The following is a 25,258-nucleotide window of genomic DNA, read 5'->3' on the forward strand; positions in this document are numbered from 1 at the left end:
ACTGATGTGTATTGTATATGTGTACGTCTAACTTTTATGTACCAATTCACAGAGGCAAACTCCCCTACTCCAAAACAATACCCTTAGTCCACACAGTTGCCCAGCGGGGGCTTTGTTCTTACAGTGGATGATGAGCAGCAACAGGTATGCAAAGAAATTGACTGGCCACTTTTGATGGACAGGAGAATGAGCAGTCACCAAATAATAGGTGCTAACAAAGAGCTAGGGAAGGGAGTGGAATAGAGCTTGCCTGCTCCCACATTCAATCTACATCACAGGGTCATAGGGGACTTGGAGATAATCAGTATTTGATGGCCCATTAGGATAGAATAGTGCAATTGGTGTATAATTAGGCCTAATACATTTATAATATGTGTAGGCTAATAACCTATTACCTCCGGGCGTTCGGTGCTGACGATGCACGTATGATGCATATACGCTCTTTACCGTGAGGTGTCATTCTTGAACACGCAGTCAGGTGTCGCGGGTCTTTTGCGTTACCGGCGACGTCCGTGAGTTTCCCTACGTTCACGTACGTTGCGTTGTTTTTTCCTTTCCGTTTTTATAACCCGGGTAGCTGGATGAAATGTTTTGAGAGAAAGCTGACGTCGTGTAGGCGTGGTATGTGCCAGCGTGCCGGGTGTGCACTGAAACCCTAAGCGGAACCGTGAAACCAGTTAGGCTACCACGTTTTAGATGTAATTTAGCTTACATCTTACAGACCGTAATCTTTCGCCGCCAGTTAGAAAGAGTCATAGTACGCGATTTGATAGGGCTGGTTTGCAACTCGCCTGCATAACGGAAAAAGAACGCCCAACTGCACAGCATCTCATATCGAGGTGAGGTGTGCGCGCTCTCTCCGAACGACGCCAAAGCATTGCTGCGGTAGTGGATGTAAAACTAGCAACCAGCAACGTTTAACCTCTGTCGGGGAACCAGATAGACAAGTCCATCCCTCCCTTGATGATTGACACCATTTAAGTAAGTTTTCGTTTATCAGTTGGCTAGCCCGATTGCTCTATTAGGGTAATGGAAAATGTGTGCTACCTGCGCAAACTGACAGACATGCTGTCGATTCTGCAGCCATCCTCTGATATCCGGGTACAGTAGTACTGCCATCACCTCGCTGTGTAGTCTGGCTTCACACGATTACGTCGTGTCTTTACATAGTCAGTGTTACATTGTAACATTTGCTCTTGGTACAGCAAGGCCACAGTAGATAGATTGCTGATGTTCAGCTTTTTTGAGCCAGCAAACTCGTCCATGCATTTGGATGCTGTGGTCTGCGGTCGGTGGCGTACAGCTCATGTGCTTGAGTGACATGTCCATCTATCTCCGGCTACAGCTGTCGAGGAGGAAGTTGTGATACATTGGTCCGGACCATAGCCAAAAGCAGTAGGCTTGCCTACTAAATAATTTTGCACGAGTTATTATGGTTACGGCTCATTAGAACGGAATTAGGCTACATCGTTGTTTTGCTAATTGCGCATGCATCCCTAGCCGTGTCATTTCCATCCGGAAGCCAACCGACCACCGGTGGGATGTGATCCCCAGACCGAGGAGCTCCCTCGAGGCACAGGTTTGCCTGTGTATGGTTGCATGTCAGGGTATGCGATCTCATGCAACCTATTGTGGAACATAGTGTTTCAATCAGACTGACAGCCTAGGACTACTTCTGAATGATGACACTGGCCTGGCGGTGATGGTGTGAAGCTACATACAGCTGAGGGTGTGGTTAGACATCCTAGGCAGTCTGACAGAATACTACCCCCACCCACCTTCCTGGCGCCCCCATAATCTCCCACACAGTCAGAGTGATTTGACAGCTCATTAAAACCCCTGGATAATCCGCAGGTGCTTTGGGTGTGTGTATGAGCAGGTGTAGGGTTAAAGCTTGTGCATCCCAGTATTATAATTACATGTAGGCTACTCCGATTGGACTGGATTTGGGACACATAATTTGCAACATCCTAGATAGATCTGCCTTACATCCTCTCTTCTAACCTCCAAAACTCCTCAGCCTGGACCTCTCTCCCTCCATGTTATCTCTTTCTGCTACATTTAGTATTCAGTCTTGATCTGGCATCTGATCCAACTTCCTTCTCTCACATTTAAGGGCACCTCACTATATCTCTTTCTGTCTTCCTCCTCACCTCAGAGCTCTTTGAGAAGAGTAACTGATAAAGATCCCTGCCTCTAGGTGGCTTCCAAAGGCAGTTACTTCTGGTGGAAGGAATCTGTGCTCAAACTGAGGAAGCTGTGGCGACGTGATGTAATGGGTATTACGAGTGGTTCCGGTGTTTGAGGGTTTTATCACTGACGATTTGGACGTATCAGGATTGGGCAAAGTCTTTGGTTATAGACTATGGTTTAAAGTTTAAAATAAGCCTGCTGAATTTATTTTTTTGACTTCTAGGGTACCAGATGAAAACTCAGTCATTTGTTTTCATGTGTACATACAGCCAGCAGTGTGGACAGTTTAGTGCATTGAGTGAGTGAGTGGGGGGGGGGGGGGGGGTGAGAGAGAGAGAGGGGGGGGGGTTCAACCGTAATGAAATTACTGGATGCCCTATCATCCATGTGTGAGAAGAGACTGCTACTGCTGTATGACAGAAACACATGCAGAATCACATGATGGGCCTGCTTAGACACATTCGTATTACTTTAAGAAACACACACACATGCACACACACACACCTTTGCCTATTTCAATGACAGATGTCTTGTATGACAGTCCTATTTATATTATAACATGTTGTAGTTAGCCATCCCTTCCCTCATTACGGTAGGCACCATTTGATGGATGACAACAGAACCGTCCTGCCTCTGACAGTTGTGTGTATTGTGTGTTGATGTGGTTGCTGTGTATAACCAGGACCGTACATAGTGGTTTGTGTATTGTAAATAAGGCTGTTGGTGTGGTTGTATATGGTAGGGTCCTTTTAGGCATTTATTTTTTTTGACAGTTACGGTGGTTTGTTTGTTTGAGGTGAGTAGAGCTGCAATTTTTGTCTGCTTGTTTTGTACACTAAATGTGGTCAGTAGGTTCTGGCTTGTTGTGACACTGCTCTGTCTTGCTGCCTCTGGTTTCACAACCTCACGGCCATGCCATCAGGACCTTTGGAGTGGCACTGACTGAAAGATCTTGGTGCCTAGTCAGACCTGTTCTGTTGTATGTGAGACAGTGTAAGTTACTCCTGATAAGGGCTGCTAAATGACTTGTGTAATGTTAAAATACAGTGTACTGTATAAATGCAGGGCTCTAAATGTTAATGATGCAATGATGGCCAGACCTAATAGAGCAGCTGAAGGCAACTTTAGATTTTTGTCCTTGGTAATCTAGCTATAAAAATCTTACGTTGCAGTAAATGCAGAGGCTTCAACAGAGTCATTAGAATCTGTGCGTACACTATGTCATGACATTCTCACAACATTCAAACCCCAGGGGAGAAATGGATCTCCCAACATTCTTTCATGGAGATGTCACCCTGGAAACTTGATTCACAAAATATTAGTTTATGGTGTCGTCCATGATACCAAAAACCTGTGTACATGCTCTGTCTTTAGCTGTGTTGGATTGTGGAATGATCTCTGATTTAAACTCAGTAAATGTTTGGCAATGTTATGGGTCATGTTAAAATATGTTATGATCTTAGCTTCCTTACTTTCTCGGCTGGCTCTGTCCTGCCTCTGAATGACTTATCACGCCTGTATATCGTGCTGCTCGCCTAACCAGGAAGTCTATAACGAAATCACTATGCGCCGGAAGGAACGCACTCTCTGACCTTCTACCTTGATGGAGGTCACAGGAGTCTAAGGCGCTGGTAGAGCAAAATGAGGCAAAGCAGACATTTGATAACCCAACCCTAGACCAGGACAGTGTTGGCCAATTGTACCGCCCATTGTGGGACCCCTGGGTTACTCAGTGAGGAGGATTTGTTGTTACAGAGTGCACGCGCGCATCCATGCTTGTTCGCATGTGTGTGTGGTCTGTTCTCGACTGGCCTGGAGGTGGTCCATCTGTTTTGGACAAATGAGCTTCGGTCTAGTTTTAAGGCATCTGCCGTTACTGTCATACCACTAGTGCACTTTTCATTTAGTGCATTTAGTACCACTTCACAGCTGGTACTGCTGCCATTGTTTTTCACATACCACACTAGATCCTGTCTGTTCTCTGGATCTGTATGGTAAGTATCACTATGGAAAGTTAAGCTTTGTTCACTGAGAGGCAATGTTGATACCCAATCTGTGAATGTCTAAAGCAAGTTTTGGATTTGGAGTCTGGTGGTTGGCAGCCTTTGGTATTGGTTTTGTCACCTTCTGCTGTTTTGCGTATAACTTTTGCTCTTTGGGTATTTCTTTCTTTTGCTCTCTCACTCTGTAGGGGTTTTGGTTGGTTGTGAAAGTCTGCAGCAGAATTTCCTCACCATGTCACATGGTCCAGCTAGGTTGTGTAATTAAGCAATTTGTTGTTTGGTAAGCAGATTGTTTACGTGCGATGTTAGACTAGTAGGCCTAGGTAATTTATTCTATCCAGAGTGACTTCCAGTCATGGTATGCACTACAGACTGTCTGAAGTGGATTTATACAGACTAGACTCAGACTTAGTCATTGCATCGGAGTGTTATCGCATTGTCAACCAAATCCTAATAATAGATAAAAGGGACCTGGAATAAACCAAAAAATAAACTGATTGATAATGTCATAGATTCATGTTTTGCGACACAAAAAAAAAATTGCTCCTTTCGACTCACTCCAAGTTAAATGTTGGTGTCAGGTCTAGCCACCAGCTCTCAATGGGGTCTGGACTAGGATTAGTCCATTCCAACATTTTCCTGTTCTTAACAAGTCTGCTTGGGTGTTTTGGTTCAGTGACTTGATTGTGAGCAGTGATTTTCTCCTTGGGATTCTGCCATCATTCACATAGTTGCCTTGTCTTTTCAATGGTGTCATAAACACTGATCTTAGCCAAGATGAGATATGCCTACAGATCTCTAAATGTAGTTTTAGAGTTCTTTGTGAATTCCTGAATGATGTTATGTAGATTTGCTACTGTTCCAAACCTTCTTCATGATTTCCTACTGTTCCAAACCTTCTTCATGATTGGTTACTGTTCCAAACCTCCTTCATTTGGATATTATGGCCCTTACTATGAAGCCCCAGAGCGTTGGACTTGCCATTGTAAACTTTTCCAGACTGATCATCATGAAGGTCTACAGGAATTTCATTTAATTGCGGCGGGATGTATCCCTAGAGCCTTTATGCCGACAAGGTCACTCTGAGGGCCAAAGTTACTCTGATTTAAATGGGTCAGGCCTGGTAATTAGCCAAAGTACTCAGACAGCTGACCCTAATTATCAACTACATCACACAAAAGATCTGACCAAAGTGGCTGTTTAAACTCTGCAAACTATTAGAAAATCAGACGAGAGAGAAGAAAATTCTAGCCACAAGATCGACAAGGAGATTTATAGTCATGATAATGTATAGGAATGACCGTGATGGTAGGATATGAACTGGCAGTCTCACAGGAAATATGTTTAAGAGACTTCAAATAAAGCTCAGATCAGTTTGTGTAGTTGGATGAGGTCTATGTAAATGTTACCCTAATGGGGAGGCTTCAGAGAGTTCTGCCTACTTGGGGCTTGTTAGTTTCTCTGTATCCCTCATAAAACAACACAGCTTCCCGTTAGTACATTCCTGCTTTTCCCTGAACCACTAATGTACACACATGCACTTCAACCAGACAGTCAGTGGGGTGGTAACATCTGTTCCACGCATGGTAGACATGAGGTGGGTGTTTGATGTGTTACTATGTTGCCAGAGTTCCATTATGACAACGCTTCTCCCATTACACCCGGTTATTACTTCGCCGTGTTCCTGAGCGGACTGCGTAGATGGAAGCCGTATAGTACTAGGACCACCTACTGTAGACCTCCTTGTAGGTCTTTTAGGGTAAGACGGGATCTCTAATCTCTTGCCCAATCCTAAATCTAACCCCCAGTCCACAGTTTCTTGTTTGGGGAGCTTCTCTGTTATGCTCCTGTCTGAACATGGAGGGTCTCTTCCAGAGAAAGGGATTTCGACAAGGGGATCAATAAACCCATCAGCATGAAGACAGTTTGTTCGTATTGACAGATTCATCCAGAAATTCGGGCACTGAACAAAAAGCAGAGGCTTGCTTCTCTTCCTGTTTGTATTATTGTGTAAAACAAACTATTTGCCAAACATAGGATACGCCCTTTTTCAAAATATGAATGTAACTCACTAACACTAGTAAAAGTGTTTGAATGTGATTGTGAAGGGATGTAAATGTGAAAAGGGACATTTTAATTGTGTATGTGGTTTTGTGCGTCTGAACAGGGGTCTCTGCTCATCTGATGGGGAGAATGGGATCACTGCTCTCCCCTGCGATTTGTGACACCTGCAGGTCAAGGGAAGGGACGGAGCTGGGGATTGTAAGGCCAAGTAAAGGGGGTGGAGGGGAGGCCGAGTAAAGGGGGTGGAGGGGAGGCCGAGTAAAGGGGGTGGAGGGGAGGCCGAGTAAAGGGGGTGGAGGGGAGGCCGAGTAAAGGGGGTGGAGGGGAGGCCGAGTAAAGGGTTGGAGGGGAGGCCGAGTAAAGGGGGTGGAGGGGAGGCCGAGTGAAGGGGGTGGAGGGGAGGCCGAGTGAAGGGGGTGGAGGGGAGGCCGAGTGAAGGGGGTGGAGGGGAGGCCGAGTGAAGGGGGTGGAGGGGAGGCCGAGTAAAGGGGGTGGAGGGGAGGCCGAGTAAAGGGGGTGGAGGGAGGCCGAGTAAAGGGGGTGGAGGGAGGCCGAGTAAAGGGGGTGGAGGGGAGGCCGAGTAAAGGGGGTGGAGGGGAGGCCGAGTAAAGGGGGTGGAGGGGAGGCCGAGTAAAGGGGGTGGAGGCGAGCCCGAGTAAAGGGGGTGGAGGCGAGGCCGAGTAAAGGTGGTGGAGGGGAGGCCGAGTAAAGGGGGTGGAGGCGAGGCCGAGTAAAGGGGGTGGAGGCGAGGCCGAGTAAAGGGGGTGGAGGCGAGGCCGAGTAAAGGGGGTGGAGGCGAGGCCGAGTAAAGGGGGTGGAGGCGAGGCCGAGTCAAGGGGGTGGAGGCGAGGCCGAGTCAAGGGGGTGGAGGGGAGGCAGAGTCAAGGGGGTGGAGGGGAGGCAGAGTCAAGGGGGTGGAGGGGAGGCAGAGTCAAGGGGGTGGAGGGGAGGCAGTTAGTGTGACTGCACATTTCTGAAAGTGGTCACAGCAGAGTCTCACTCTTGCTCTTGTCGAATCTCCGCCTCTCCATTCGCTCTCCCCATCTCTTCCTTGTTTTCTGTTCTACCTGGTAGTTAATTATGTTCACCTGGAGTCCCGGGTTGAAATCATTCCCTGTTTAAAGGGCTTAAATGAACACCAACCGTACTATGGGTACCAAGGAAGTTAGAACAACTGAGAGAGATCCTTAACCCAATCTTACCCCCAGCCTATAGAACCATATGCCCCCCCCCCCCCGACATTGTTGGATTTAATGCATGCTTAAATCCAGCAATGCATTTCTGACTTTCACTCAAATGGTATTTAGATGAAGAAATACTGTTGTAAACATGTTTAATGTGTCCGTGTGTGTTATGAAAATGTTTCTTTGGCCTTTTCCCAGGATCCTTTGCTGCGGGAGGAGTAGTTTAAAATCAAGGGTTGCCTTGGTAACAGTTGCGCGTGCATGTGTGTGTTTGTGCGTGGGAGTGTGTATGCTCCTGCATTCTGAATGATTTATTTAATACTTCGCGCAATGGGAAGGTTACTGAGTCTTGATGGAACACTGCTATCTTTTATAAATCTAGGCTTAAGCCCACTGTCAATGTGGACATACCTAACAGGTATGTCTCTAAATCATCAGTCTGTTTGATAAACCAGCCTTCCACCATCTTCAGCACAACCCCTTTTAAATGATGATTTTCTGTTTGAGCCTTAAGGAGAGAGGGGGACCCTGACTAATATAAAAAAAGCCCTGGAATATCCAGTTCTCTTGGCTTTGGTAATAGACTGTTTTCTTTGCCAATGTTGCTCAACTAGTGAAAGGTTTTGAATAGGTCGTGGGAATCTGAGCAAAAAGAAAATACATTTTTCACCCCCAAACAAATACACCTGGCATTTTGGCCAAAAACACCTTTCTGATGCAAATCCTGGGTTACAACTGACATAACCTGGTTGAGTTTGAATCTAAAGGTATAATGAGTTGCCCCTGTTACAGGCTGTAGTAAACCCACTCACAGACTGGCCGGCCAGACAGACTTTCACGCACAATGGAGCCTCTAAGCGGATCTCAGGGAGAGGAATTGGATTAGGATAAATGGCCGCAGAGCTGCCAGTGTGCTCTCTGTGGGACACGGAAGTGTGTGTGTGTTTCTCAAAATGTTTTTTCCTTCGGCTCCTCTGTGCTGGCCTATGAAGGAGCTTTTACTTGCTGCTTGTTGGACTTGATCTGAGGCATTCCATTGTCATGGCCGTTACGTGTGGCCTACGCTGGCCCACTAACCTGTTCCGTCTGTCTGCAGGACGGGCCGGATCCTCTGTCGGTGATGTAGATGAGGATGATGACGGAAAAGAAGGAAGTCTGTGTGGGGAGGAAGAGCAGCACTTGACTCTCCTCTCTTCCACTTCCTCATTCACTTTGAGCCAAACCCTTTGATTGGGTGGCCCTGGTATGATGTCATCAACCACACCCACCTCAGCCCCACCTCCCAAGAAGACACGCGGGAAAGACAGGACTGATGTCATGGGCGACTCGGTGCCAACAGCCAATGAGGACCTCCGGAGCAAGCTGATGGACATTCAGATAGAACTGCAGCAGGAGAAGAGCAAGGTTAGCCTGTGATGCCTGTGAGGATGATCAGTACCAAGGATAGTATAAAGAAGTTCTTTCACTATCTTTTTTCCTATTTCCCTTCAAACACATTGTGTCTTCCTCCACCTCCTCCCGTTTGCCATCTCTCCTTCCCCCTCGTGTCTCCTCCCTGACACCCTCCCCTGTTCCTTTCCTGGGTAGGTCTCTAAGCTGAGGGAGCGTCTGCAGGAGCAAAGGCTGGCCAGGGAACTGGAGCAGCACAAACACACGGTGCTCCTCACCGACCTCCGCGCCAAGCTGCACGAGGAGAAGCTCCGCGAGCTGGCCTCCGCCCGTGAGGCGTTGGCACGGCAACACGAACTGGAGCTGGCACGGACCATTAAGATCCGTGACGGGGAGGTGCAGCGGCTGCAGGGCCTGGTGAACGCCCTGAGGGACGGGGCGGCTGACAAGCTGAAGAGTGCCCTGCTAGGGGAGGCTCGGGAGGAGGCCAGGAGGGCCTTCGATGGGGAGCGACTCAAACTGCAGCAGGAGGTACGCTGGTCCTGGAGCCCTTATTGTGTCGTGGTATTATTCCTTTTACCAATGGTTAAATCCAGTTCTAGACCCGGCCTTCCAAACAGGTAAGGGCTTGTTGTTTTCAGGATTAGTCTGATATCGCCTGTTTAGCAAAGTTCTTCTTCAGAAGACAGAGGAGCGTCTTTGTTTTCGGAAAGTCATCTGACATTACTTTCTCCAGAACCATCTTAATTGCTTTAGGGTCCAAATGCAGTACTGTGTGTGTGTGTGTGTGTGTGTGTGTTTGTGTGTGCGTGTGCATGCCTGCCTGCGTGTGTGTGTCCAGATCCTGAAGCAGGAGACTGCGCGGAAGCAGGTTGAGGAAGCCCTGGCCAATGCGCTGCAGGCAGACAAGGCCAAAGCGGCCGATCTCCGAACGGCTTACCAACAGCACCAGGATGAGGTCAACCGCATCAAAAGGGACTGCGAGAGAGACATCCGCCGTGTGGTGAGACTGCCGTAACGGGATCAGACAGCCTGGGTCCAGCCATAACCAGGCATCACATGCCCCCTTTCTGTTCCTTCTGTCTGGATGTGTGGGCGTTTTTATTCAAATGTGGTACTTTCTTGAATTACATTGTGACTTAGTGAGTCATAGACCTGTAAATGAACCAAACTCTTGACTGGTCATTGTAGCCAACTATCTCAACAAGCAAGCTAGTTTATTTATATAGCACAATTCAATGTGTTACAGGCTGTAAAAATATGTGAAAGTACAATAACAAAAACAAATACTCAAATGAAAACATCACAAAAAATGAATACATCATAATAAGAAAACATATAAAGAACATAGGAAGCTATAAGGCTAAACAGTGTGGTTAAGTTTAAGTGCTCAGTGAGAAGAGAAGTGTTTTTAACCTGGATTTAAATATTGATACGTTTGGGGCACGTCTAAGATCTTCTGGTAGTTTATTCCAGTTGAGTACAGCATAAGTGCTAAACGCAGCTTCTCCATGTTTAGTTTGGACTCAGTGCTCTATTAGCTGACTTGTGTTCATGGATCTAAGAGCCCTGCTCAGTTTATATTCTTCAGAAATGTATCAGAAATGTAACCATTCAGAGATTTATAAACTAAAAGCACCACTTTGAAATCTATTTTGTAACTAACTTTGCCAATGCAAAGATTTAAGAATCGGAGTGATGTGCTCACTAGCAGCAGCATTCTGAATGAGCTGCAGTTGTTCCAGTCTTTTTTCGGGAGTCCAGTTAAGAGGCCATTACAGTAGTCAACCCTACTAGAGATAAAAGCATGAATGAGCTTCTCTTGATCTTTTTGGGACAGTCTTTGATTCTGGCTATATTTTTTAGATGATAGAATGCTGTTTTGGTGACCGCTTTGATATGACTGTCTACAGACTTTGCCTACATTCTGTTTGGCATATCACTAAACTTTCTATAATTCACAATGTCACAGAGTGTGGTAAGAACCCTCTTGTTAACGCAGTTCTGTTGGATCCAGTGTAGTTCTGTTTCATCAGATGTCTATAACTTGTTTTATGGCCGGAACATTAAAATTATTTTACCAGGGAAAGATTGGAACAGGAAGGTACAACTGAAATGAGAACAGGAGGAGTGGAAAACTGGGAAGTGTGAAGGTTTCATGAATTCAGTTATCTCTGTAATATTGTTTTCCTATACTTTGTTGATGTGGGGGGGCTGCAGGGAGTTCGGCTGGAGAGTTCCATAACCTCTTGTTCTCACTATCCAACTATATGCCTCCCCTTTATTCCCTCCATTCATCCTCCTCCGTTCCTGCTGTCTTTCCTACGACAAGATGGATGAGTTGAAGGCAAAGGACCGGGTGGTGTCGGCGCTGGAACGGGAGCTGGGGGTGCAGGCTGGTTACGCCCAGAAGCTCCAGCTGCAGAAGGAGGCTCTGGATGAGCAGCTGGGTCAGGTCAGGGAGGCGGAGAGGCACCATGGCAGTCCAAAGAGAGAGGTGGTGCCTGTGTTTGGAGACACACAAGACTACCTCAACAACCAGGTGGGCTCTTCTGCTTCACACACACACACACACACACACACACACACACAACCCAAAACATGTGGTGGTCAGCTGGTTCACTCATGGTCTTTGGTCCCTAATCATCTCTTTCACTCAGGAGGTGGAAGATCTTCGGGATGCCAGGAGGTTTCAGCTGAAGATAGCTGAGCTCCACTCAGTCATCAGAAAGCTGGAGGACAGGAATGCACTGCTGGCAGATGAGAGAAATGAACTTGTGAGGAACATGCACGCTAACACACACCTTCAACAGAGAACTGAAGGGACGTTGTGGATGTAAAGTTAGGGAGATATATTTGGAAAGAAATGTCTCACCTCTGTCTCTCTCTCTCTCTCTCTCTCTCTCTGTCACTGTCTTTCCACGGCTGTCAGTTGAAGCGGGTACGTGAGGCAGAGAGTCAGATGAAACCCCTGTTAGATAAGTATAAGAGGATGTCTAAGAAGAATGATGACCTTCTGCAAACTCTGCAGCGCATGGAGGAGAAACTGAAGAACCTCAGCAGAGAGAACGCTGAGATGGTGAGGCTTCTGGTCTCCTTTACAGCTGGAAGAGGACACCGTTTGGAAATGTCCGTTACAGTGTGTTGATAATTACAATGGGGGCGTAGCCAGTGCTTGGTTGTTTCTGAATGGATAATGTGGTGCAACACCAGGGCCCATGTGAGGCCTCTATTGGCTCTGTGAGGTAGAGGGAAAGGGCGCCCTCCACTGGTCACCTAATGGAAGGGCCACAGTCACACAGGAGATTTAGGCAACATCTGTGTTACTCCACTGTTTGCATTTCTCCTTGTCACATTGCAACCAAAAGTTAGGAGTCAGCTTTCAGGTAATCCTCTCTCTCTCTCTTTCTTGATCTTGTTGTCCAAATAACCTACCCCTGATGCAATGTTTCCCTCCCTTTTTTCTCTTTCTCGCCTCCCTTTTGTTTTCCTCTCTCAGAAGGAGAAGGTGAGCTCCCGTTCCCAGCAGCAGCCGCAGCAGCTGAGGAGGCCCACCTCCCTCACAGACCTAAGCCACGCTCACGAGGAGCAGGAAGTGGAGTTCCTCAAGCTGCAGGTTGCCGAGCAACGAGGTGTCATCGACGAGCTCACGCAGGTGCGCTTTACCTGACCCTTCAATCACCTGGCTGGTCATTCTTTTTCTTTCCATCATCACACCACATCGTCAAAAAGCGTGTCTGGATCCATGGACCCTTTTGCCCATCACAAACCATGGTTATCACATCCCTCCCGTCCACTATTGGTAGTCCATGACTAGGATATGAGGCACTGACCCTGGCCACGCTTTCACTCATACAGTTTATTGGTTAATGAACAATGCTTGTGGTGTGGACTCAGGGTTCCCTAAACTGCTCACTTCTCCACAGGAACGTGACAAACTGATGATCTGCAAAAAGAACAGAAGAAAAAACTTCAAGCTCCCACCTAAAGTACGACCAGCACTCCAATCGATCTTGTGTGTGCATGTGTGCGCGCGCGCACGCGTTGTCTCTCTCTGTGTGTTTCCGTGCGTTTCTGTGTTTGTGCATGTTTCTGTGTGTGTGTTTTTGTTTTATACTGCTAGCTGTTTCTTTTTCGTATGGTGTATGTTTGGAAACATGGATGTGGTCATGCCCTGCTGATCCGGGGCTGTTGTCACTAAGCAATATTGTATGATGCTGGTGCATTGTGGGTCTAATTGGTCTCCGGTGTGTATGTGTGATGGTCTGTGGGTCTAATTGGTCTCTGGGGGAAGTGCCACCTGTTTGTTCATTCCTGTCCATACTGTTGATGAGGAGGATGAGAGCTGTTGATGAAGAGAGGACCGGAGGAGCAACGAGAGCAGTTGTTATTTAGGTTGTTAGGGTAGGTTGTGACAGGACTTTTCTCTGCCTGGAGCTAGTTAAACTGGAAAAGGTTATTGGAGTCACTCTCAGACTGGAAATGGAACAGTCACACGCTGAGACGGTCTGACTGACAGGGGACAAATTCTGCTGTCTTGGAAACTGTTTTACTATTTTTCTTTATTTTCAACTCTTTTCTCTATCCATTGGTGGAGTGTGTGACGGAATCACTGGGCACTGGAGGACTGGTGTGTTCAGAAAATATTTTCTTGGAGGTACTAGATTTAGTTGGAGGTTATCGTATGGTTCTAGTATGTATGAGTACATCCAGCTGGTCCTCTACTTCTCTGCCTTCATCTGTCTGTGTGCCATGGTCTGCCTCTATTTCTCTGGCTGTCAGGAGATGACCTACAAACACGATGGTAAGGACTTCTCTAGAGTCCGCCAGCTGTAGAACAGAGACGCGGTACAATGGAGAGATGGTATTTGCATGCGTGTGGGTGTCTTCTGTCGTTTTGGTGTTCAGATCCGTATCACAGCTTTTCCTCCCTCTCTCTCAGAGGCATGTTGTGGAGACATATTTTGGATTTGACGAGGAGTCCGTGGACTCTGAGACGTCGTCTCTGACCTCGTACAACACCGACCTTACAGACCGCACCCCTGCCACGCCCGAGGAAGATCTGGAGGATGTAAGTGTGTGTGTGTGTGTGTGTGTGTGTGTGTGTGTGTGTGTGTGTGTGTGTGTGCTTTTTAGCAGTGATATGGTGATAATTAAAGTGGGGCTGCTCAATCCTGTTCCAGCAGATCTACCATCCTGTCGGTTATCTCTACAACCTCAGTTGGGACTAAACCAATTTTCCTTTAGCTAATTATTATAATCTGATATTCTTGACCAGGGTTAAAGATCTTCCAGGACGGTGGTTTTCCAGCAACAGGGTTGGAAAGGAGTAGGTGTAGTTGGCTAGGAAAGAAATGATGTCAGTAAAGACATTTAGGCTAGTTTCAATAACACTTGAACATGTAAACAGAGAGAATGAGAACCAGATTACCAAAATGTCATACTGCCTAGAGTGAGATGTAGCCTTGCCTAGATGTCTTGTTCAATAAAAAGATATGGGTCAGCTTCATATGTGGAAAAATCAAAGCATTCATAATTGTAGCTACAAGTTATGACATGGCACAATCGTGTCTTTGGATCAAAACTGACCCATGCGATGAACTCACTGAAATGTTTGCATTTGATTTGCGATGTCCACTAAGGTAACAGATGGTGTACATTTCATAGAGTCATAGTGTGAATCATTTAGAACATACAGTACCAGCCAAAGGTTTGGACACACCTACTCATTCTGGGATATGTCTTTATTTTCACCATTTTCCATATTGTATTATAATGGTGAAGACATCGAAACTATGAAATAACACATATGGAATCATGTAGTAACCGAAAAAGTATTGAAAAGATTAAAATACATTTTGGTACATATTTCATAGTTTAGATTCTTCAATATAGCCAGCCAAAACACAAGAAACAAAGTTGGCTTAGTTGATAAATGTATGTGCAAATGCATGCACATTTATTCATCATAGTCATCACTGTCAATTTATTCATCATAGTCAATACACATTTAAGCATTTCAGGTTGGGATTACCTAAACATGTGAAATGAAGTTGGTATGGACCCTCTAGCTTGAACGGTTTAAGAGATACTCTTTTAGGGATAAATATAGCTAATTATTCGAACGTACACACACACTTATATCGCCATAGTTGAAACACATTCAAGAATTTTAAATATGCGTAAATATGTAAATCAAAGTTGGTTCAGTCTCTGTAGGATACTGGATACCATTAAAGCCAATGAAGAAATTCCCTTGAAGAAATCCCACCCAAGTCAATAGAAGTTTATAAAGTTTTGTTTTATTTTTAAAGTTTATATAAAAGACCTCAAAAATGTGTGTGCAAGCAAAGTGATACTGACCGCATTTTCCTTTCAACAAATTCTGCAAATGAGCTACATTGTCTCATTCAGACTGATGTTCTTGTTTTCATAATAAAAATAGTTGAATATATATTATTTATGTCTTTACACTTCATAGCTGGTGTTTAGGCGTGTGTGTTAAGGGGTCAGAGGTGTGTGTGTGTGTGTTAAGGGGTCAGAGGTGTGTGTGTGTGTGTGTTAAGGGGTCAGAGGTGTGTGTGTGTGTGTGTGTTAAGGGGTCAGCGGTGTGTGTGTGTGTGTGTTAAGGGGTCAGAGGTGTGTGTGTGTGTGTGTGTGTGTTAAGGGGTCAGAGGTGTGTGTGTGTGTGTGTGTGTGTGTGTGTGTGTGTGTTAAGGGGTCAGAGGTGTGTGTGTGTGTGTGTGTTAAGGGGTCAGAGGTGTGTGTGTGTGTGTGTTAAGGGGTCAGAGGTGTGTGTGTGTGTGTGTGTGTGTGTGTTAAGGGGTCAGAGGTGTGTGTGTGTGTGTGTGTGTGTGTGTGTGTGTGTGTGTGTGTGTGTTAAGGGGTCAGAGGTGTGTGTGTGTTAGATGTTCAGGTGTGTTTGACCCTGTCTCCCCAGGGTGTGTCCCGTGAAGAGGCTGAACTGAGGTTCAGACAGCTGACCAGAGAGTACCAGGCTCTCCAGCGGGCCTACGCCCTTTTACAGGAACAGACTGGGGGGTCCCATGATGCCGAGAGAGAGGCCAAGGTAACCCTTAACCCCCCCCCCATCCCCTGTGACTCTTGCCCCTGAAAACTGTTGATCATCATTAGCCATTTTTCCAACCGCTGGTTGTTCAGTGGTGGACGTCCGGTTGTATGATAAACCGCTGAGGACTGTGATGGAAACAGGACCTCTCTGGGAAATCTATTTAATATCACCTGGCAATGTTTTGCAGTCTTTTTGTGTCTAAAGGTACTTAAGCTAATTCCGTTGGTCCTTGAGTTATGTAATGATTATGTGTGGTCCTTCCTCTACAACCTGGAAAGAAACAGGCAGTTTATTGTAGTACACTTTAAATTAGTTAGTTCACTGCCGTGTGATGCTCCTTCCCATAATAATGTCATCCTGAGACCAATGCAGCCTTTCTACCAGCTCTTCAGATGAAATCAGCCTCTTATTGTTGATTATTTCCACATTTGATAGATCTATGCATGCTTAATAAACATCAACTAAGTCAGTGATTTGGTCTGGAGCTGCAGACCAACATGGTGCCTAAATCACATACCAATTGTTGTGGAAATACATTTATAGCCTACACTCAACTGGTTACTATCTAGTGAAGGTCTGTGACTTATACTAATGAGTAACTTAAAGAAATAAGTAACTTATGATTAACATTCCCTTAATTTGCCATTAGAAAGGGAGATCAGACAATTTCTGATTCTGTAGTTTAAGCAAATATCTTCCAGTTCTGATCACTCTTTTGTTAGAAACACCGCTAGTGAGAACTCCGATCTTTTCTTAATACTTGTGATAATACTTCCATAAAAAGCTGTTGCAGATGGAAACCATCTTGGTGGGCTGCAGGATGTACATGCATTTGTTCCAGCCCAACACTTAACTCACCCATTTATTGTAACTAACTACACTCTCACCTGTGGCCGTGTTTCACATTCCACCAGAACCGTGAGCAGCTGCAGGCGGATCTGATTGGCTACCAGGCTAAGATTGCCGACCTGGAGAAGGCTTTGGCAGAGAAGGGGCAGGTAAAAGAGGAAAAAGGCGGGGACAAGATGGGGAGATCCCTGGCTGCTCCACTCTCATTGGCCTTGCTGCTTGTCTGTCTGGGGGCTTTGCTTTTTGCCTGGCGCTACGCCGACCGGATCTGTCGCCGGATCTGGTGATGTCACCCTGATGTCACATCTTTCACCTGAGTGCATGCTATACCCACTGTCGTCAGTCAATATTTCTTCCAGCCTTTTTTTATGTAGTTTTATATTTTCTCTGGAAAATATATTAACATTGTATTCTCACAATCAATAGAAAACCGATTGAATGATATGTCATACCAAACAAATCATCCATTCAAACCAAAGGACACCATTTACAAATTATTCAGAAAAACAAGATTGATGAGAATTTTTGATTTTCTCAGTTCTCTTGTCGTAGAAATGGCCTTCAATCAGTTTCTCTATGAAGTTATTTTCATGTATAAGTAATATTTCTAGAGAAGAGGATGTGGAGTTTGGCAGATCACATACTGTGGATCGTTCTGTTTTATTGTTGATGTTTCTGAGCAATTTGAACAGAACAAATACATCTAAGAACAATTGACCAGATATCCTACCTCTAGAAAGCTCCATTTTCTGTTGTGTGCATATTGTACATGACATTGGGTTACTGCATGTTGCCTGTTTGTTTCACTGTGGCCTTGTTTCACTGTTGACTGTCTGAAGCCTGAATATTCCTGTTTTATGTTGTGTAGCATGTTGTTCACTCTTTCACTGTCCCAATGCAAAACTCTCAGCACTTGTGTCTCAAATTATTTTTGGTTCAATAAAGCCCTATTACAGCAGTTTATTTTGTGTTTATCTTGGGCATGCTTGCTTGGTTGTTCAGTATTTCAGAATGCTATTCACAATGCTTCTGGGTCTCAGTTGTAAGCATCTGTTTTGGACAAAGGGTGGATTTCTCTGGGTTGAGGGGTGTTTGCTTGCACAGTTTCTCCGATGGGTGGCATTGGGCATTCTTCACTCCTGTAATTGTGTGTTGTATCAATGTATGGTGTGTGTGTGTTTATTTGTGTGAATTTCCTGTTCCTTGAAAGTGTGTTCTGCATCCTCTCCCCTCTGTCCTTCCTCTGTGATCTGTAAACCAAGCGATTGAAGGATCTACATTTGTTAGAAGGCTAGTGGAATCGTTTCTTTCCCTCTCCGAGAGCAGACTTTCACTGAGAAAACTGTCTTACCACAGAAGAGTTTTGAAACCTGCTACACCCTCTTTTGAAGCAGCTTTTATTTTGTCCAAAAGAACATATTAGGACCTATTAGCTACTTATTCTTTTATCAATACTATGTCTTTCAAAACTAACTTTTGTTTCCACCTCCAGTTGATACTATTTATTTCTGGATCAATCTCAGTAAACTCAATTTGATTGATAAAGTAAAGAGGGATAATTCCTTTTAATACAAGTGACTTTTTGTGCACTTTTATTCTCCTCGCCTCGTCTGCTTGATCACCTTTGACCTTTTCCAGAAGGCCAGAGCAGACCGATGACAGAGGATGGTTGAATTAGATAAAAACTATGAAAGGCCTGTATGTTTCTTCAGGACTCTAAGTGGGTGGAGGAGAAGCAGTACCTCATTAGGACCAATCAGGAACTCCACGAGAAGGTAAGGTTCCTCCCACTTCCTGTTGTCACTAACAGTCCTGTAAGACGGGTTCCCAACCTAGGGGGCACCTCCGTTTCCTGGGCATTACATATAATCCTTAGGCCTTACCTGATGCGAGGGGGAATTTCTTTATACAATGTTTTGTTTTTATATAGAAAACTGTTATTTATATATATTTATAGAATATTAAATTAAGGGCCTGGTAGAAATAGGTTGGGGTTGGGAACCCCTCCAGTAAGACAGTTTAAAGGAGATAGAAATGGGGAGCACATGACTAAACTGTCATTGATGAATATTTAATCTGTGGTGGGCAATACAAAAGTGTTTGTGTGTGTATAGATGTGTGTGTTGCAGCAGGCCGAGTCAAAACTTAAGGCGGAGGTGCAAGATGCGAGGGATCAGAATGAGCTTCTGGAGTTCAGAGTGCTGGAGCTGGAAGTAAGAGAGTGTACTACCATCAAACTGTCTACAGGGGGCGACACTGGCATCCAGTCCCGACGTAGGACCTACATACAGTGAACACATACCAAGCCTTGACCCAGTGTATAGCCCATGTGTTTTCTCGTTCTACCGACTGACTGCCTTACATTCTCACTGAACTGGAAAATGTGGTGTTTTTTAACTGAAAGATGTACAAGAATGTTGTAATGGAAATAAATGTATTTAAGTCACCGTGCACCCCATCTTTGTTCATTTCTCTGCTCCCTCCCTGCATGTTGTTCTTAAGTTTTCTTTGTTAATTTTGAAACATTGATTTATTTTTGGTTGTATACACGACGTTCAGATCATCTTGTTCCAGAGCTCTGGAATGGTCACCTTCCGAAAACATTGAAACAGAAAGTTTCCTTTATACAAGTTTAACCTTCTGTTTCGACAACCACTCTTCCTCCAACAACCGATGTAAAATATCTTACATGATCTCTTACATTTATCTTATGCATTATCCTAGTAGTATCTTTCATGATGTTACTGGAGATACTAGTTCAAGAGCTGCTGCTAAACGACTTGTGTTTGTATGTGTGTGTGTGTGTGTGTGTGTGTATAAAATCTATAAAAACCCATAACACACACATAAGGGCGAATGCATAATGAAAGCCTTCCAGCTACACACCTATTTGAAGTCACTTTTAGCATGTATTTTTGGTTTGCATCACCTTTTATATCATGTTTCTCCATCCACCTCATTTGGACAGATCCTGAGCATGCTATCCTCATCATGTAAGTACTGTAAATCATTACACTGTTCAGTTCAGTTTCCAGTCCTGACCACTCCGTAATCGGTCCCACCAACCATCCTAAGCAGAACATCATTTGGCTGCTGTGATCTCCAAGGTGGACGGGAGGACTGTGTGGAAAGGAATTTACCACGGCGGTGTTAACTGTTCTTGTCGTACAATAGGAGAGGGAACGCAGGTCACCCGCCATGGGCTTTCACATGACTTCCTTCCCAGAAAACACCACAAGTGCTCTGCAGATATACTGCCACCAGGAGGGGATCAAGGTAACACACATTCTCTCTCTCTCGATCTTCATCTCGTAGTGTGTATTAACTTGATGTGTGAACACTCTTCAGGACGTGGTTATTCCAGACCTGATGAAGAAGTTGGATATCCTGGGAGATAATGGGGTGAGTTAGAGTCCCAACACTCCTAATACCCTCAATATAATTCTCTTTACAAAATCATTTAAAAGCGTCATAATGATGCTCCTGCCCTCTTCTCCAGAACTTGCGTAACGAGGAGCAGGTTGTTGTCATCCAGGCGGGCACGGTTCTGTCAATGTGTGAGAAGGTCAGACTACACCTCCTTTTCCTATTTCTCCTCCTTTCTCCTCATTCTGCACCTTTAGTTTCTACTTCTATTCCATCCTTCGGTTCCTATTCAAAATATCTCAGCAGTCCTCTGCTGGCATCTAGTGGTCACTGGTCATCTCCATTATCTTCAGTTAATTATTGCTCACTTTAATTTCTCCTTCCCAAGTGGCTGAAGCAGATCGACAGCACAGAGGCAGCCCTGACCCAGAAGATGATTGATCTGGAAAGTGAGAAGGTGAGATGAAAAGCAACATAATGAACCAAGTGGTTGTTTTACAACTGCTTCTTCAGATGTTTGATGCCATTATCTTGGTGACTTGACGTTATATCCTGTGTTCTGCTGGGGCTGTCACAGGACCTGTTCAGTAAGCAGAAGGGTTTCCTGGAGGAGGAGCTGGACTACAGGAAGCAGGCCCTGGATCAGGCCTACATGGTATGACTTCATTGGCTAGCCAGGAGAATGACCCGGCCACTGTCCCCGTCTTAAAGGAACAGTGGTGGTCATCCTCCTCAGCTCAGTTGTTGGATGAGCCCATGACAAAGTTTCTTTCGATAAAATAAAGAATAAACATCTGCTAAATAGCGTGTGTACATATATCACAATGGTTATGTTATCCAGCACCAGTTCTGATGAAATTGTGTAAAAGTTGCCTATAGGCCTAGATTCATAAGACCTGAACCCATCAAACATCACTAACCCAGAGCTCAATCATGATGTTTGAATTTGTCATGTGTTGTTTTTTTTTTTTGGGGGGGGGGGGGGGTACTGCATCTTTTTACCTCAACGAACCCCTTTGCGCTGCGTCTGCAAAGATAGATAGAGGCGTGTCATACCGGAGGAGGGAAATAAGGCTGTGTGTACACTTCCCTGAACTGGCCCAGCCCAGATCTGTTAATGTCGTGTAGCATTACACAGTAGAGGAATTACCAACTCATATGTCCTGCGTTCTCCCCCTCCCTCCTGTTATTTTAACCCTCATGACTGCCATACGAGGTAACAGCAGTGTAGTGTGCAGTGCTCACCGTCATTTACTGATTCTGTCCAGTGTGTGTTTTTGCAGTGTGTTTGTGTTTTAGTTCCACTTTATACTGTGTCAGTAGAAGCGTGTTTACATGGCCCCTGGCATGGTCGGCTCTAAATGGCCTCAACGGTTCTTTGCAACAAGGTGCACTCAGCATCTACGCCTGTAGTTAACGTGCAAGTGCAGCACCTCGACAAAAACAAACAAAAAACATCACCGTAGCCACGCTACATATAAAGTGGAACAGTGTCTTCCGTCTCTGCCGCGATCACAGTGGCGTGACTGTGTGACTGTGTGACAGAGGATCGCCGAGCTGGAGGCTACGCTGTATAGCGCCCTGCAGCAGGAGCCGGGAGGGCGCGCGCTGGATGAGTCCCTGTCGGACAGGCAGAGGGAGGAGCTGGGGCTCGCTGTGGACAAACTGCGGAGGCAGATACTGAGGCAGAGCCGCCAGTATGACAGTCAGGTCTTACAGGAGCGCATGGAGCTCCTGCAGCAGGCCCAGCAGGTAAGGAGAGGCCTTCACCCACAGGTGACAGAGGAAAGATGCAGTATCCCTCCCACCTCTCTCTCTCTCTCTCTCTCTGTGTGTGTGTGTGTGTCTCCCCTTGTGTTTTGTGTATCGCTCCAAACCCGCTGCATTTCACAAAAGTCCAATTCTTCTTCTATTTATTTTAATACCGACCCTTTAACAGAACATCTTACATGCCTGTCCTCAACGTGCTTCAGAAACTAACCATCAACTTACTAATCAGTAACACAGTAACAGGTCACTATAGACATCAAAACTATACAAAAATGTTCTCTGTTACCGACCTGCCGTGGAGCGAGTCTTTGTCGTGGTCTCTCCATGGCTCTGTCTTCTGTCCTGACCCTGCTGGGAGCGCAGTACCGGATCTCAAACGAATCTCCCTGGCCACCTCTCATCTGGCTGAATCAAATGTCCCTTGGTTGTAACCCAAAGCAGCTTGAAGGGTTCAGTTGAGCCACAGCAGGCAGATATGGTCAACACACCGGCCGTGTTTCATAACTAGCCTGATTACCTATTAGTGAACCGGGGGCAGTATGGTTTTGCATTCTGTGCTTGTCTTAGGGTGTTTGTCACAAATGCCAGTTCTTTCTTATTAGCCTGAGCTGTTTAAAGGGTCAATCTGTAGATGCTACTTAGACTTTATCCAACTATTTTGTTAATGGTGCCATTGGGATAGTTCTACACAAAATATAATATAAAGGCCAAATACAATTCATGAAATGTTTACAAAAGAATGAAAATATTTTGGATTGCATAAGGATTTACCTCCTTTGTTTAGGCAAGACTGGGTCACAGCCAGAATTATCTCTTGAAATATAGTGAAGTTAGTAACTATACTGTGGATGAGGCTGTTACCATGAGCCTTGTCTTGGTGGTATTAAAACTTTCAGTTAAATGACTGATGGGAGATACCAACTTTAGTAAACTAACCTGTATTGAAGTTACAATACTGACCTAAACGACAGTGCTTAGGAACTAACGAAATACTGTGGGAGGAATATACTTTTTGGCCTAAACGCAAAACCTCATGTTTGTATCACTAAGTAGGCCTCCTTATGTTCAAACACTGGGGATTTTTTTCCGGACAGAATCCTTGTGGTAAATCTGCTTTAGTCTGCTTTACACTGGGAGAGGAATTCACCATTCAGCAGAACAATAACCAACAACACAAGGCGAAATCTACAATGCTTACCATTTCATGTTTTTGATGTCTTCACTATTATTCTGCAATGTCAAAAATATAACATATTGCAATGTCGAAAATATAATATAAAATTCAATAAATATCCTTGAATTAGTCCAAACTTTTGACTGGTACTGTATGTATTATTGTACATTACTAAGAGCATTACAAAGTATTTTGTGCATAACAAAATCAGTTTTAATTATATTTTGTAAAGCAACAAAATGTGAAAAAGTCCTTGGGGTACGAATGCATGGATAGAGTTCTTTTGGGATTGGATAGTTTCGCTTTTATTAATAACTGTTTAGCAAGCATAACGTGATTTTCTACTTTAGCTATGCAGATAACCCATGATATTGAGGCCGTAGGTAAACTACAGGTTAGTGTGTGTTTTAGGGATGAGGGTGACCTCCCGAACTACATGTTGTGTGTTATTTGCTTCACAGAGAATACGACAGTTGGAAGACATGATTGAGATGCAAAAGAGACAAGTCAAGGAAATAGAAGAAAAGGTATATCATTGTGTATCTGTGTAAAACACAGTTTCTGTGTTGTGCCATTAAGCATGGAGCCTTTTAATATGAATTATTTACCTAAACAATAACGCTTGTCTTCTTCTCGCTCGTTTTATTATTCTTTTGAATGATTTTCTTTTTTTAGTTTTTGTTCCTCTTTTTGTTTTTCTCTTTAGCTTTTATCCTTTGGCCTTAATGACACCGACATTGACCGGCATCAGGTAATGACACACCTACAATATCTCTATAATACTGTGCGCTGATGATTGTGACAGTGATGTGGATGGTGACGATGGAGGTCTTTCCTTTTCCACAGGTGCTAAGGCGCTCAGGTGGAGTGAGGAATATACACACAACATATTTATTTTGTATGCATTTCTACATGGTTCACAAACCTTATGGCCTTTTTGATAAACATGCACTTTTTTCGAAGACCCTACCCCGGAATGCAAAACAAAACTATGACTTTGAAAAGTGAACAAATATCTGAAGATGACTGGTGAAGAGGTATATCATTGTTTTTTTTGTATAGAAAGGATGTCTCCCCTGTCATTTATGGAAGTGAAAGATTTTTTTACAAAGTCTGATGTGAGTTCTGAAAAGCATGAACAATATAACTGGATAACTTAAGCTACTAGATGAATAAAGAAACTGGGAGAGATGGAAAGATGGAGACAGTGCCTGAAATGAATTTAGAGCCAGACAACAAAAAAGTGCAATCAAAGAGGAGAGAGAAGTAGTAGAAGGAGAAGCAGGAGAAAGATGGGGAGGAGTAAAGGTAGCAGGAGGACCTTTTAACACAGACCAACCCAGTCCTGTACAAATGACCTTCCCAGAAAGCTCAGTGCATTAAGGTCTCCATGGAAACGGCAGTCACAGCCGCTTTCAAAGAGTAAGAAAGTGAAAGCTTTGGACTTTGGAGTCATCTGTAATCTAACATCGGTCACCAGAGGACTGAGGAGACAGGGGGAGTCCGTTGAACACCACAAAGAATCATCTGGAGGTACAGTAGAGGACTTTATGTATGTTTGTATGTCTTATTTCATTTCATTTTAAATGAATGAAGTTTATTTTATCAGAGTCATACTGAGACCACCATCGATGCTAGGTACTGTACGGTGGGAGTTTTTGTAAAAAAACAAAACACATAGCTTTATCAACGTGTGACATTAAAAAGGGGCTAACCAACATTCTGGTTACTGAAACTGTAGTCCCTAAAGAAATGCAGTTCACAAAGATCAACTGCATAGTGGGACTTTAATGAAGTGGCAACTGCCTTCATGTAGAGGATGTGGCCGTAGTCCGGGTCCGTTGGGAATGTGGACTGAATAATATCCTTTCTACTGTTCAGCGAGAGGCATGACCTATTTCTACGGAATAAGCCAGGTTTGTTCTTGTCCTCATAAGTGACTCATCAATATGCTTTTTGAAACGTTTTTCAACCACCCCGAAGCCCAGAAGTTCCTAAGCAGGGATATGATCAATATGACTCAAAGTACATCTTTTTAAATCTTTAAGAGATTTCAATTATATATTATCACAGCTGTCTTTAGGTCCTTTGTACTAACCCAAAACAACCAGCTCTGTTGTGCAGTTCTTGGTTATCCATTTGCTCCACATTCATGAGCTTAATCAAAGTTATGCAATAACTTGGCTTGCTTGGA

The 25,258-nt window shown here is 44.6% G+C and overlaps 1 protein-coding gene across 2 annotated transcripts; it reads left to right on the forward strand.

Moving 5' to 3' along the window:
• Positions 1-437: 437 nt before the first annotated feature.
• Positions 438-24,593, forward strand: jakmip1 (janus kinase and microtubule interacting protein 1). Of its 2 annotated transcripts, none has more exons than XM_020046061.2 (23): positions 438-981; positions 8,541-8,848; positions 9,032-9,364; positions 9,675-9,836; positions 11,166-11,375; positions 11,494-11,610; positions 11,766-11,912; positions 12,333-12,488; positions 12,760-12,822; positions 13,776-13,904; positions 15,774-15,902; positions 16,820-16,903; positions 18,467-18,529; positions 18,869-18,967; positions 19,929-20,030; positions 20,103-20,156; positions 20,254-20,319; positions 20,509-20,577; positions 20,698-20,775; positions 21,666-21,872; positions 23,526-23,591; positions 23,771-23,815; positions 23,911-24,593. In XM_020046061.2, exons 2-23 carry the CDS (start codon positions 8,690-8,692, stop codon positions 24,070-24,072), a joined length of 2,700 nt encoding a protein of 899 aa, XP_019901620.2. In that variant the 5' UTR covers positions 438-981; positions 8,541-8,689; the 3' UTR covers positions 24,073-24,593. The 2 variants fall into 2 exon arrangements, with proteins under 2 accessions (XP_019901620.2, XP_010894063.2); XM_010895761.3 differs by having other exon boundaries at positions 442-981; positions 23,740-23,815; positions 23,911-24,000.
• The last annotated feature ends 665 nt before the right edge of the window (positions 24,594-25,258 follow it).

Source organism: Esox lucius, chromosome 4 (genome assembly GCF_011004845.1).
Source record: "Esox lucius isolate fEsoLuc1 chromosome 4, fEsoLuc1.pri, whole genome shotgun sequence".
NCBI classification, from domain to species: Eukaryota; Metazoa; Chordata; class Actinopteri; order Esociformes; family Esocidae; genus Esox; species Esox lucius.